At 40.5% G+C, this 14,607-nt stretch overlaps 1 protein-coding gene across 1 annotated transcript in view; it reads left to right on the top strand.

The window, feature by feature from the left end:
- The window catches only part of MAP3K19 (mitogen-activated protein kinase kinase kinase 19), a 40,625-nt gene that overhangs the window by 24,094 nt on the left and 1,924 nt on the right, over positions 1-14,607 (top strand). Inside the window, exons 7-10 of the mRNA XM_047085349.1 lie at positions 2,632-2,675; positions 4,668-7,115; positions 9,350-9,499; positions 10,313-11,010. Of these exons, the coding sequence (XP_046941305.1) occupies positions 2,632-2,675; positions 4,668-7,115; positions 9,350-9,499; positions 10,313-11,010 (3,340 nt within the window). The remainder of the gene's footprint in view (positions 1-2,631; positions 2,676-4,667; positions 7,116-9,349; positions 9,500-10,312; positions 11,011-14,607) is intronic.

The raw sequence follows: 14,607 nt of genomic DNA on the forward strand, positions 1-14,607 counted from the left end.
ACCTGAGCTGAAGCTGGATGCTTAACTGACTGAGCCACCCAGGCGCCCATTCATTTGAATTTCTGGTATTAACTTGTGGCATCTTTTCAACAGGGAAACCTCAGCCTCTAGAATATGACCTCTTAGAGTGCAAAGATTTTGTCTTTGTTGTTCACAACCATATTGCCATCTTCTGGACAGTATCAGTCACTCATTAGGCACTCAATTACTATTTGTTGATTAAATGCATAAAGAATTGGGGGGAGGTGCCTTTGGTAGCTGTGGCTAAGGGGAACGCTTGAACCCCTCCTATTGGTATCCTCTTCTTAGTTACCATTTTTCATCTGTGAATATCTTCTTTACCTGTGCTACATCTTAGAGAGGTCTGTTTCAAAGTCAAATTTCAAAATGGCAGCCTATGGCTAGAATGGACCTGTGATATATTTTGTTTGGCTTTCACAGCACTTAAAAAAGGGGTGGGATGGGGCGCCTGGGTGGCGCAGTCGGTTAAGCGTCCGACTTCAGCCAGGTCACGATCTCGCAGTCTGTGAGTTCGAGCCCTGCGTCGGGCTCTGGGCTGATGGCTCAGAGCCTGGAGCCTGTTTCCGATTCTGTGTCTCCCTCTCTCTCTGCCCCTCCCCCGTTCATGCTCTGTCTCTCTCTGTCCCAAAAATAAATAAACGTTGAAAAAAAATTAAAAAAAAAAAAGGGGTGGGAGGGAAATTTCACATAAAGTCTGCAGCTCTCTGGTTTCTCTTGACAATTAGAGAATCTAGCAGTATTAGATTATCCATCTGGAATGGACAACATCACCTGGGACTGGGTAATAATGGATGTCCCTTTTGTTGGGGCACACAACTTCAGCTCACTACTGTCTGTCTGCCCCACTTCATCCATTTATGTGATCTGCTTTGATGCTGGACACATGGGAGCTTTTGGCTTCAACTTCAAGCTGTGGTGGTGGGTGGGGTTTTTGGTAAGAGGACAACTAGGTTTTACACTACCTAGTATATCCCATCTATGATCTACTCCATGTTTGAGCTCAAACAACTGTTGGGAGACAATTATACGTGAATTTTTAACATGTCTGCACAGTCCAAGCTTTATGACCAAAAAGCACTAGGAAACTAGGTTGAAAGATGATTGAGTGATAAACATGTCTTAGAAATTAGAGTTCGTTTATTGTTCCAGAGAGATTCAGACATTTATTTCCTCAGGAGCTGTTCACTTACATTCTAGAGTTATAAAACCCAGAGACAGGGGCGCCTGGGTGGCGCAGTCGGTTAAGCGTCCGACTTCAGCCAGGTCACGATCTCGCGGTCCGTGAGTTCGAGTCCCGCGTCAGGCTCTGGGCTGATGGCTCGGAGCCTGGAGCCTGTTTCCGATTCTTTGTCTCCCTCTCTCTCTGCCCCTCCCCCGTTCATGCTCTGTCTCTCTCTGTCCCAAAAATAAATAAACGTTGAAAAAAAAAAATTTAAAAAAACCCAGAGACACATTTCCCCTCTCTCCAGGAAATATTTGCTTACATTTCATAGTAAAGGTCTCTTCCTTGGGAAAGAGGGATAGGTTGAAGTGCCAATCACTTGGTATAATTTCTGAGCCTCATAATTTCAGGGTTCACTCCTGTGGTGGTTCCCCACAGGTAAACATCTGGTGCCCATTGTGTTGCCCTGTGGGGATTTGTGGTGTGCTTCAGATTCTGTGTCTCCCTCTTTCTGCTCCCCTGCCCCCAGCTTGTACTCTGTCTTGCTCCAAAATAAATAAATACTAAGAAAATTAAAAAAATAAATATAAACATAAACATAATTATGAACATGAATGTAAGTACAAACATAAACATATGTACATAAATGTTATATATATAATATACATTTGCAGTCGACCTTTGACCAATGTGGGAATTGGGGACACTGACCCCGTGCAGTAGAAAATCCATGTATAACTTAACTACTACTGTTAACTAGAAGTATAATCCATAACATAAACAGTCAAGTAACACATATTTTGTCTGTTACATGTTTTATATACTGTATTCTTACAATAAAGTAAGCTAGAGGAAAGAAAATGTTATTAAGAAAATGAAAATACATTTACAGTACTTATTTATCAGTATAGTAAGTACTTATAAAATACTTACAAATGTATTGTATTTATCAAAAAAAATCCACATGTAAGTGGATGCATGCAGTTCAAATCTGTGTTGTTCAAGGGTCAACTGTATATAAAAACATTATAGTGGTGCCTAGGTGGTTCATTCAGTTAAGCTTCTGGCTCTTGATGTCAGCTCAGGTCACTATCTCACAGTTCGTGAATTCGAACCCCTGCTGGGGATTCTTTCTCCCTCCCTTTCTGCCCCTCCATGTCTGTCTGTCTGTCTGTCTGTCTGTCTTTCTCTCAAATAAATAACTAAACTTAAAAAAAAGACATTATATATAAAACAACAACCCCCTTCAGTGGCAGTAGCCTAAAGTTTTGTGTAATCATTCTATGCCCAACTCCATATGGATTACAACAGGAAAAAATTAATTTTGACTTTTCCTGAGACCTTAGCACCAACATCACGATCACTCCATCTCCAAACTCTGGCTTAAGGCTGGCTGTGTTCACTCTACTACTAAGAATATCTAATTATTTTATTTTTTCTTGTTATAGAGTTTTCTACTCCTGATATGAAGTATAGTAGCCGAAGAATTGAGGTAAGATTAGTTTTAGCATTTCTGACTTAAGAATTAAAACCAAGAACTTTGTTGTCTTTGATAGAGACAAACTCTATCAAAGAACTCAGAACCAAAATCTTTAGCAGCTTAGCTTGGAAAACTATATAGTTTGTAGAGTCGCAAATAACTTCTGGGAGAGTGCTAGTTTGCCATTTATGTTTTTTTCCTGGGGTGTTTTCTGTTCTCTACATAATGAGGTGAGTAACTCTTTTAGACGTATTTTAATTTGTCTTCTCTTAGCATGTCTAGAAATTAGGTAAATTTTTTCCCTAGTGGTAGAAAGGTTTTCCTAATTGTCTCATTAGTAAGTACAGCTTTTGGAAATATTCCTGTGAACCTCTCGACTATCTGTGTCTTCTGTATCCTGTGAGCCTTTGAGAAAGTGCATGGGTCCTGCTTAGTGTTGTAAAAAGCAGTTTATTAGAGTTTATTAGCCTTAAAAAATAATAATGGCTGCTACTAGGGAGATGTTTTAGCACTGGCAGAATCTGTCTTTATTTCCAAAGTTATTTTTCAGTGATGGAAGAAAATCATCAAGGCAATAAAACTGGGGGATTACACTGCATTTCACCTACTTCTAAATTTTTTTTTAATGTTTATTTATTTTTGAGAGACAGAGTGTGAGCGGGGAAGGGGCAGAGAGAGAAAGACACAGAATCTGAAGAGGCTCCAGGCTCTGAGCTGTCAGCACAGAGCCCAATGCAGGGCTCGAACTCACAAGCCATGAGATCATGACCTGAGCTGAAGCCAGACACTTAACCGACTGAGCCACTGAGGCGCCCCTCACCTACTTCTAATGCCTAGATCTCTAATGTCAGTTTCCTATTCTCTTACACACAGGTGGCAGTACAATGAAAATTGAACAGACAGCTCTCAATTACCACTCATGATCCATGCTCATAAATATTCTAATATAATTAGGTATCAAATCTGTATACATGGAAAAAGCCACAATGAAAAAAAGCTTAGAGTTTATAGCTTAATGATCATAAAGCTGTATTTTATATATTGCATTACACTGACCTCTAGAGGCTAATGGTAACAAAACCAACTTAATTTGAAAGTAGTTGGAGGACGAAGTAAAAACCATTCAGGGTTGCTAACTTTCAAGTATATGATGTGGCATGTTTATGACCGCACCTCAACAAAACAATTCAGTAAAACAATATGGAGTAGTTGTGTTCCAGATACAAAATCTGAGTTAGTCTGTAAGCTAATGATCATTGTTAAGGTAAATGTAACAAATTTTAAGCTGTTCTAAGTGGGAATTTTAAAAATCTTAGATCACTTCTATGGAAAGGAAAAAAATAAAATCCTCATCTTAAAATTTTAATGTTTACATTGTAGGGCCTTTATTTTAAATACATAAACATGAATCTATGTCTATAATAATCTTGGGTTTTATTTTTTATTTATTCAATTTTAAAAGATTTTATTTTTAGGTAATCTCTACACCCAATGTAGGGTTTGAATTCATGACCCCAAGATCAAGAGTCACATGCTCCACTTACTGAGTCAGCCAGGTGCCCCCCAAAAATCTTGGTTTTTAGAAGTACAATTTTACCAAAAATACTGGGAATGAGGTTTTATTTTTTTTAATTGGGATCTCTAGGATAGCCTTGTACTTTGTTAAAGGCCTCCCTAAAAAGAATCTTAGAGGGGCGCCTGGGTGGCTCAGTTGGTTAAGTGACTGACTTTGGCTCAGGTCATGATCTCATGGTTTGTGAGTTCAAGCCCCACGTCGGGCTCTGTGCTGACAGCTCAGAGCCTGGAGCCTGCTTCAGATTCTGTGCCTCTCTCTCTGCCCATCCCCTGCTTGTGCTCTGTCTCTCTCAAAAAAAAAAAAAAAAAAAAAAGTTAAAAAATTAAAAAAAAAAGAGAATCTTAGAATCCCTTTGAATTACTTTAAACCAATTAACATGACATGCATATATGTTTCTGCATTCATTAGCTTTTTCTCTTTCCTTTTAGTTCCCTCTGCCAGCATTGTCACTTTTGCCCATGAAACCTGGTCTTCATACTGCCCCCCAAGATCACATGGATCAAAAGGAGAGAGAAAAAAATATTCTGAACTTTGTATCTTTCAAACCTAAGCTCTCAGAGCCCAGAAGTCAATCTGATGAGGTTAGACCATTGAACAAGCAGCAGGAAGCTCCGTTTAAGGTGTTTGTGGATCAGACTCTCAGGTGCTCTGATAGCTCTATTTGGTCCAGAAACATGTGCTCTTTTTGGAAGGCTAACCATCACAGACAACATATGGAGATGGAGAACAGGAAATCCAAGGAAACAGAAGAAAGTGACAAAATTTCAATCTCTCACTTTGAAAAAGGACAATCTTTGGTGTCCTTTGAGAATTGTAAGGAACGTAGTTTTCCTACAGATAGGGAAGTGGATATTGACTACGTTGGTTGTGAAATGAGAAAAGCAGAAGAGAATTCTCAACATCTTTTATCAGGAAAGAAAGAGGGTCCAGTAGCCAGAAACTTGTTTACAGATTTTGAAGTTGGATGTAACATGCCAGTCAAGTTCCAAGAAGCCCAGCATTCAGAAATAATTCTAAGCCAGGATGAAGAGACTAGAAATGATAAAGCTGATTTAAAAAGTACTTCAGTACATAAAGGTGAAGCAGTTGAGCCAAATCATATTTTAGAAGAGTATACTGTACTTAAAAGTTTGTCCAATGTAGTCCCTGATGGCCCCACTGAAAAGATTCCGCAAGGTCCTAGACGCACAGAGACAAACATAAAAATGTCAATGGCGGAGGCAACCAAACCGGAAATGAATGGGATGGTGCCTCTTATCCACATCACTTTCCCTGGAGATGAAACTCCCAAGGAACCAGCAGTAGCCAAACCAAGCCTCCAAAAAAGAAAGGGCACTCTTCATAGCAACAATAGCTTCAATATTCTTGTACATCAAGAAAATGACAGACATAAGATGAAAACCCCCAGAAATAAGTTGGATTCAAAGACCAAGACCAGTAATAGGACACCCCAGAATTTCATGATTTCCATTGAAGGTTCCATTAAGCCTACCATACATAAAACCAGTATAAAAACTCCAGTTTTCCCTGCTTTGGGGCTTGTTGACCCCAGACCTTGGCAACCACCCAAGTTTCAAAGGAGAATGCCACAGATAGAAAAGAAGCAATCAACTTACCGGGCTCTGAAACCTAAAAAGCAATCTTTTCCTTGCATCGGTAAGAATTCAGGAATAAAAAAGTCTTCTGTTCCTCTCTCTGCTCAACCAACAGAGCCAAGACTAAATTACTTAGATCTTAAGTATAGTGACATGTTCAAAGAAATCAATTCAACTGCTAATGGTCCTGGAATCTATGAAATGTTTGGGACCCCTGTTTATTGTCACATGAGAGAGGCTGAACGTCATGAGAACAAATATTATCGAGAGATATGCTCAGCTCCATCTGGCAGATGTATTACCAATAAATGTCGATCTTCACACAGTGAGAGGAGCAGCAACAGCAGAACAAGATTTTCTCAGAAAAGACCACATGTTAAACCTGTAAAGGTTTCACTTGGCATTAAACAAAAGAACAAAATTTTAATTTCTAAAGAAAAGGGTTACAAGGCTGTAGGTAGCAACGTACAAGACATGGAAAATGGTGATGATATTTCAGGTTCACAGTGGCAGATAAAGTCTTCAGGAGATGACTTTCTTTCTTCTAATAATGAAGTTCAGCCCTTGAACTCGGCTCTGCCTCATGATCAGTCCACGGAACAGAATGAAGTCATTCCTGTTTCAGATTTGTCCACTGTTGCAGAAGTCTCTATGGAAGAGTCTGCTGATGAAGGAGACATTTCTAACAATCAAATACTTGCCACGAGCCTCAGAGATCTACAGAAACTTGAAGAACTACATCACCAGACCCCATTTGTCCTTTCAGAAAACAGTTGGGCAATGCCCAGTGAGAAGAATTCCAATAAGCATGTACTGCAAGAAAAGCAGAATACAGCATCGCTTGTTAAAATAGATGCCAACCAAATTTTAACTAATGATGTAGGGTTTGAAAGTGTTTTAGGTAAGTCTGAGAGACTTTTGAGTTTCTCTTTCCAAGAGAAACAACAGAGTGCATCTTCCCAAGCATATCAACATTGGGCACATTCTTTGGATCATGATAGTGTAGCTAATGAATCAATTACATATCAAACATTTGGACAAACTTTAAATTATGCAAATTCAATTTCGCAAGGAATTCTAGATTCTGTAAAGAATGAAGAATTGACGGATGAACTATTAGGATGTCTAGCTGCAGAACTATTAGCTCTTGACGAGAGAGGTAACACCTCTTGCCAAATAATGGCAAATGAAACAGATCCTGAAAATCTAAATCTTGTCTTCAGTAGGAGAGGACAAACCACACAAGAATTGGGTGGAGAGACAACCAATGTTAAAATACAGGTTGGTATAATTAGAATCAGTGATTCATTAGGGGCAGGAAGGGACCTCAGAGACAGTCTGGTTCAAACTCCTTACTTTCAAACAAGGAGTCAAAAACCCTAAACAGCTAAGAGTTTTGGCAAGGTCTCACTGTCTGGTTGCAAGTTTGGAATCCAGTTTATTTGACTTGCAGGCTAAGATGTTTTCATTATGCCACCTTGATTCTGGAGTTCAGCTAGCCTAACACTGCAAATGGAATCACATTGGGTACATTAATATAGCAAAACTATTTATTTAAAGTAGGTTCATATTTTATTCGGTGAAGATGTTTTCAATTAATAAATAGCAGAGAGGTAATTATGGGGAAAGTATTGCTCTAGGTGGTATGTGAGATAGAAAGAACTGAATGTAGCCCCTGGAGTAGATCACCACCTAATTCCAAAAAACATATGAAGCATGAAATATGAAAACTTTAACACAGAAATATCATTGGTGCCTACTGTGTTGCTGGCGCTAGGCTAAGAACTAGAACAAGACTTAGCCATTGTTCTGAAGGAAGATAAGCGACAATCCTGAAAAATGTTTAAAAATTTTTTTTGGCATGGAAGTGGGCATGGGGAAGAAGAATAGCAACAGATCATTGGGATCATTGTTTTGTTGGTTTCAGTTCTCACTGAAATACTTGAGCCTCCTGTCCTATTCAAATTTTAAAGACAGAAACAGTAGGCTTAGCTGAAATATCATCTATTGAACACTGATTCAGGCTGTATCACACTGTATCACGATCAGGAACAGTTATTTTAGATAGTTTATCTAAGGATACATAAAGTATATAGTTATATCATAGCCAGGTTTATTGAGAACTTACCATGTAGGAGCAAGGGATTTTATACTGTCTTCTTTATATGCTTCAGAACAGCTCTATGAGATAACTAAAGGTAATAACAAGTCCCAATTTTGCAGATGAGAAATTTGAGGCTTAGAAAGTTACAGTCAGTGAGTGGTGGGACCACACCCTTAATCACGACACAGTGAGATTGTTCTTTGTCCTGAAATATCAGCCCTGTCCTTATGGTGAATTTGGTCTCTCCTGGGGGTAGAGCGTGATCCCTGGAGGCCTCCAGGCTTGGGTAGGAAATGGGGATATGTGTGTGCACACCTGTGTGTCAGAGATGAATCTACCACTCTGTCATTTTAAATTTAAGAAAAGCTAACAAGCTAGTAAATATCATCAGCCTGTAACCTCATCCTACAATGATGGAGTCAAAACTGACTTTTTACAGCCTTTTCCTCCCTAAGAAGTCCTTAAAATTTAGTTGGGATAGAAACAATGAAAGGATGGGGAAGAGGAACCCAAATGGCCCTTTCTTTCATGATGAAGGAGAGGCCCTGCAGGAAGTCTTGCTTCCAATGGCCTTCACCATGTCTCTATGTCACCATCATTTATTTTTAAGAACTTGTAGAAGAGCTCAAAGCAGAGCAGTTTGATCCAATCAACCAATTGGAAAACATGGTCTAAGTTCTTCAAAGAGATATTTGTTGAGAATCAGGGCTTCTCAAAGTTTCCTGTGAAGGCAAATCGCTTGGGGATCATATTGAAATGTAGACACTGGTTCAGTATGTCTGGGGCCCGAGATTCTGCATGTCTAACAAGCTCCTATGTGATGTTGGTACACCTGTCTGCAGATTCTCCTTTGAATAGCAAGGGTGTAGAAGACCATAGATCTGTGTATTACAGCTAGTCTTGATCACTAGACCTGTTCATTGTGGCTGTGTGTTTGTGTGTGTGTGAGAGAGAGGGTGAAAGAGTATATATATGTATGTTTGTGTATAAGTGTATATATATATATGTATGTATATAGGCGTGTGTGTGTGTGTGTGTGTGTGTGTGTGTGTGTTTGATTCTATGTGTTGTGGAAATAATTGAAGAACAAGGTTATTCAGAACTTAACTATAGCAAAAAAGTCAGCCACCATCACTTGTGTTTGGCAGAGACTCAAAGGCAGGCAGAGGAGTGGGCAAGATTCTTGGCAGGAAAAAGGGAAGCCTTTACTATGCCCTGATTGGAGGCTGTAGGCATGGGGAAGCTGTAGGCAGGCTAACAAATGGCATCCTATATGATTAGTTATGCATATCTGGCTTTCTCTAGTTGGTCCCAAGTTAGAAGAAAGTAAGACTCTACTCTTTAGCCCTTTTTCCCCATCCCAATGACTCAGAGTTTAATGGTGACTTTTCTTTTTTTCTCATTGTCCCAGAGATATAGTAATGGGTTCAGGATATATGACAAGGACAAGAAATTTCTCAACTCAAATGAAAAGAAGACATTTTCTGAAAATAGTTTAAAGTATGAAGAATCTATCCTGTGGACTAAGGGAGAGGTCCTTGGGAAGGGAGCCTATGGCACAGTAAGTTACATGGGAAACATGATGAAATCCCAAATCCCCACTTCTTCTTGACCTGCCTTTTCCTCCCTAATCCTCTTGTGCACCCTTCACACCCTCTATGCTCTTCTACTTGAAACTCTTTCAGTTGGAAATAACAGGAAACTCAATCCAAACTGGCCCAGGGAAAAGGATGTTCACTGTTTTATGTAACTGAAGGGTCTGGAGTAGGTCTGGCTACTACTGAATACATTAGATAGTATTTACATGCATCAGTTACAAGAAGACTGATCCCCAAAGAAGATAGGTTATGTTTCTAGCTGGGGACATATCAGCAAGAAGGTGGGAAGACATAAAACCACTGAAAATGCATGATGGGGTCACTGACAAGTTGCCCCAGTTCTGCCTTCCTCTCTCTCCTTAGAGCTTTGGCACTGAAACAGCCCTATTTCATTTATTTGGTGAGCAATTTTGCCATTGTAGTCATGTAGATATCTGTGAGGGATAATTACCCCAGTTTTATAGATGAGAAAAACTGAAGTCAAAACGATTATACAACTTACCCAAATTTACACAGCTGAGGAATGGTAAAGCCAGAATTCTAACCAGTCCAGGCCACTGAACTCCAAGACATTATGGTATCCATTCACCATGCTGCTCATCCCCGTTTTGGCCTCACTGAAACACTGACTTTGCTTAAGTACTTTGCATTTATGTAGGGATGAATCAACTTAGAGAAAGACAGGGTTTGGGAGGAGAAGGGAAAGACAAGTGTCACCTGAGGCATTTTGTGAACAAGTTCTATCATTTATATTTAATAATAAGGTTTGCTTCTAGGTATATTGTGGTCTTACTAGCCAAGGACAGCTAATAGCTGTAAAACAGGTGGCTTTGGATACCTCTGATAAATTAGCTACTGAAAAAGAATACCGGAAGCTACAGGAAGAAGTAGATTTGCTCAAAGCACTGAAACATGTCAACATTGTGGCCTATCTGGGGACATGCTTGGAAGAGAACATCGTAAGCATTTTCATGGAATTTGTTCCTGGTGGCTCAATTTCTAGTATTATAAGCCGTTTTGGGCCATTGCCTGAGATGGTTTTCTGTAAATATACAAGACAAATTCTGCAAGGTGTTGCTTATCTCCATGAGAACTGTGTGGTGCATCGAGATATCAAAGGAAACAATGTTATGCTCATGCCAACTGGAATAATAAAGCTAATTGACTTTGGCTGTGCCAAGCGTTTGGCTTGGGCTGGCATAAATGGCACCCACAGTGACATGCTTAAGTCCATGCATGGGACTCCATATTGGATGGCCCCGGAAGTCATCAATGAGTCTGGATATGGAAGGAAGTCAGATATCTGGAGCATTGGCTGCACCGTGTTTGAGATGGCCACAGGGAAGCCTCCACTGGCTTCCATGGACAGGATGGCAGCCATGTTTTACATTGGAGCACACCGAGGGCTAATGCCTCCTTTACCAGAACACTTCTCAGAAAATGCAGTGGACTTTGTGCGTGTGTGCCTGACCAGGTAAGAAACTGAAAACAGGAGGAAGAGAAATCCCCAGAGATTCCAAGATTGCTGACATTTCCCCCTGAAATTTATGGCCCACCAAAAAGGCAAGTAGGGAGTGATTTTGATGATTAGCTATATTGGGTGATTGTGCTCCTCGTTGCATCAGGGTATGGGGGCAATGCTTCAGGTAGGAGGTGCCTCAATTAAATGTTTGACAGTACTTATCAGGGACAGACAATACTTCCCCAAATCAATGGGAGCATGAACATGGCTATGAGAGGGACATCTTCCCAGGGACTGGTCATGGTGAAATGACATTGCCTGTCCTTAAGTTTCCCTTTCCTGAGCTACCTTCCCTCTCAGAGAACCAGTGTCTCATTTCCTTCCTAAAACCAGCTCTCAGGAAAGTATGTGAGAAATTCATTCATATTGAGGGATTGATATGAATCAATTGATCGATGACTGGAAAATTTAATGTATTGGTCTTCCCGCCCCCAAAATACTTGCATTTAAAATGAAGGGAAACATTTTGACCCAAAGGAACAAATCTCTAATTGAAGCTTTTCATGCATTAAGTGTGGAGAGTATTTGGGGAAGCAGAAAAGGCCCAGAAAGTTGCTTGTTTTTTCCTGTTCGGATGCTCCCTAGTATCTATGGAATAAAATTTTGGGTAAAATGTTAGAAGGGACCTTAGAGATTACCCACTCGTGTGGTTTTCAAACTTTTCTTAGACAGGTACTCTTTACTCACATGAGATTTTAATTCAGAGCAGAGAGATGACTCTGGTTAAAGTATGACTGTATGTGTATGATGAGGGAGAGAGCTAAACAGTAGGGTGGAGGGGGGGTGTGGAGCCCACCCACCTGGCCTCTATGCACCTAGTGAGGCTCAACATTTAGTCATATGTACAAGGTGAGGACAGCCTGAGACCTAAACACAATTCTTGCTTTCTGAGACATGTGCTTTCTTATTCCTGGATGAAAAATTCTAGTGCCTCTCAACTCCCAAAATGGGTTTTTCTCTTTCTTAATGAATCTCAGAACCTGCAGTTCTCCCTGTCTGTTGACAAATGTGCTTCTCTCTTTCAGATTCTGTTTCTCTCTCCCAGATGTGTGTCAGAGTGTCCTGGTTGATTTCAGGGGATCATATAGGCCAAGGCAGGAATACATACTTCATACTCCAGTTCTGGGTATTCCTAGATGTAGATATGTTCCAGCATGGATTGTGCGGACAGAGCCCCAGGCTCAGAGCTGCCCCCTGCTCACCCAAAGAAACCTCACAAGAGGGGTGCCTGGGTGGCTCAGTCGGTTGGGCAGCCGACTTCGGCTCAGGTCATGATCTCGCAGTCCGTGAGTTCGAGCCCCACATCAGGCTCTGTGCTGACAGCTCACAGCCTGAAGCCTGTTTCAGATTCTGTGTCTCCCTCTCTCTCTGACCCTCCCCTGTTCATGCTCTCTCTCTGTCTCAAAAATAAATAAACGTATAAAAAAAAAAAAAAGAAACCTCACAAGAGACATAAAGGTGTTAGAAATGTCATATGAACCAGTACTAGTTTTAGAATTGGTCTTAGCTCTTAAGACTACTATAGTTGCTATGTTCTGAATTGAACAGTTCTCTATTATTGAGCCATAGAAAATACATTTCATTTTCTTTCCAGTTGTCACCTCTCTCTCTCTCTCTCTCTCTCTCTCTCACACACACACACACACACACAGCTTTAAAGAGAAAGTGTGAAATCTTTATGACTTTCCTTTTTAAATTTCTTTTGTTTTTTTTTTTTATTTTATAGGGGAGATTTGACCATTGGGTCTTTCATGTCCTCTCCACAGATAGGAGTGAAACAAAGGCTAACGCTGGTTTGCATCTTGTTTGTGTATCTATGTCCATAGGTGTTATCCGTGTGAGATGTTTTCTCTACCTCAGGATGCTATTGCGAACACCAGTTTGTAAACGAGCTCCGTTTAATGTGTTTCAAGGCAAGCTCTTGTAAACATTAGGCATTCTAACACTCAGGAAGATCAGAACAAACCCAAATGTTTTTCACATTCACGTGAACGGTGTGTGTGTGTGTGTGTATGTGTATGACTTTCCTTTTGAACCACTGCTTCATTAACTAATACACAACTCACACCACTAAGGATCAATTAATAGGGTTGTTGTGAGGGTTAAGTGAACTGGTATATGTAAATTACTTAGAGTATGGGGCACATAATTAGGGCTCAGCAGTTAATACTACTTGGGAGAATACTAATACATCTTACCTAATTAGTGTCACATACAAGCATAAAATTATCTTTTGAAATTCTATGGAAAAGACCCTAAGGACTCTAGAATCTTGCCCTATGGCGGTATTCCTTGGATGTCTGGATAGTCAGAAATGAAGTGGGGGCAAGGCATTCTTAAAGATTCAGAAGTATAGATGACTAGGTACTGAGAAGGAACAAGGACTGAATAGAACAAATGAATAGAACAGAAATGAACTTTGGGGAGCAGTAAGAACTTGGAGTGGGGGTATTCCTATGGGCAGGTTGAAAGTTCTGGGAAGTCAGGCCAAGTAGTTTGGCTTTGTTGCAGTAGGCAGCAAAGAGCAGGGGACTGTAATGAGTTTGGGAAAGATCATGCCATAAAGAAAATGGCCTTTGGGAAAGCAGGTCAGAAGGCAGTGTATTAAGGACCTCAAATGGAGGCTGCTTGAGACTAGAAGGCCATGCAGGAATCAAGAGCTTTGTGGCTGAAGCAGTGGGAACTGTAAAGAGAAGAGTTCTAAAACATTCCAGGGGAAGGGGAATCAGGACTTGGTGATGAGGCACGATGAGGCTGCATAGTTTTGAGTATGGATAATGGAAGAAATAATCGAAAGTTGTGAAAGGGGAGCAGGGGAGGGAATTGAAGACAATCCACCACTTAAAGAAATGTTTGTTTTGTGAGAGACAGAGAGAGAGAGAGAGAGAACAGGCATGCGGGTGTGTGGCAAAGGGAGAAGGATTGGGAGAGAGTATCCCAGGCAGGCTCCATGCTCAGTGCTGAACCCCACATGGGGCTTGATCTCAGGAACTGTGAGATCATGACCTGAACCAAGATCAAGAGTCAGGCGCTTAACTGACTGAGCCACCCAGGTGCCCCAGAGGATCCACCATTTAAGGAAACATTCGAAGCTATGGAATTGGGAGTCCAGGAAAGCAAGTAAGATTGGAGGTACACATTTAGAAATCCTGAGGTTTGTAGCTATAGTCGTGAACCATTTAAGAGGGCATAGGAAAATGTTTTTGAAAATGCTCAGAGGAGAAGTAACAACCTTCATGGCATTAAGTCTAGCACATGGCTGAAGGAAAGAAAGGAGGGAAGGGAGTTGTCCCAAGGCGGGAGAACCAAGAGAAGTTTTCCCAAAGTCTATGCAGAGACTGTTTTGAAAGGAGAGGTTAGTGAATGCTTCAAATGCTACAACAGAGATGACAAGGAGGATGAACTCATTTAATGAGAATATCATGGTAAATTTTAAGGGGCAATTTCTAGAGTGCAGTGGGACAGAGAGTAAGTAAGGATTTAGGATAATGAAGGTTGAAAAAAAGCCACTGGGTTTGGCTACATAAAGGAAAAGATTTTTGGAGAGAG

The sequence above is a fragment of the Lynx rufus genome, unplaced genomic scaffold, assembly GCF_022079265.1.
Source record: "Lynx rufus isolate CCGP_SWC_20201006 ecotype Redwood Valley unplaced genomic scaffold, mLynRuf1.p SCAF_2, whole genome shotgun sequence".
Taxonomy (NCBI): Eukaryota; Metazoa; Chordata; class Mammalia; order Carnivora; family Felidae; genus Lynx; species Lynx rufus.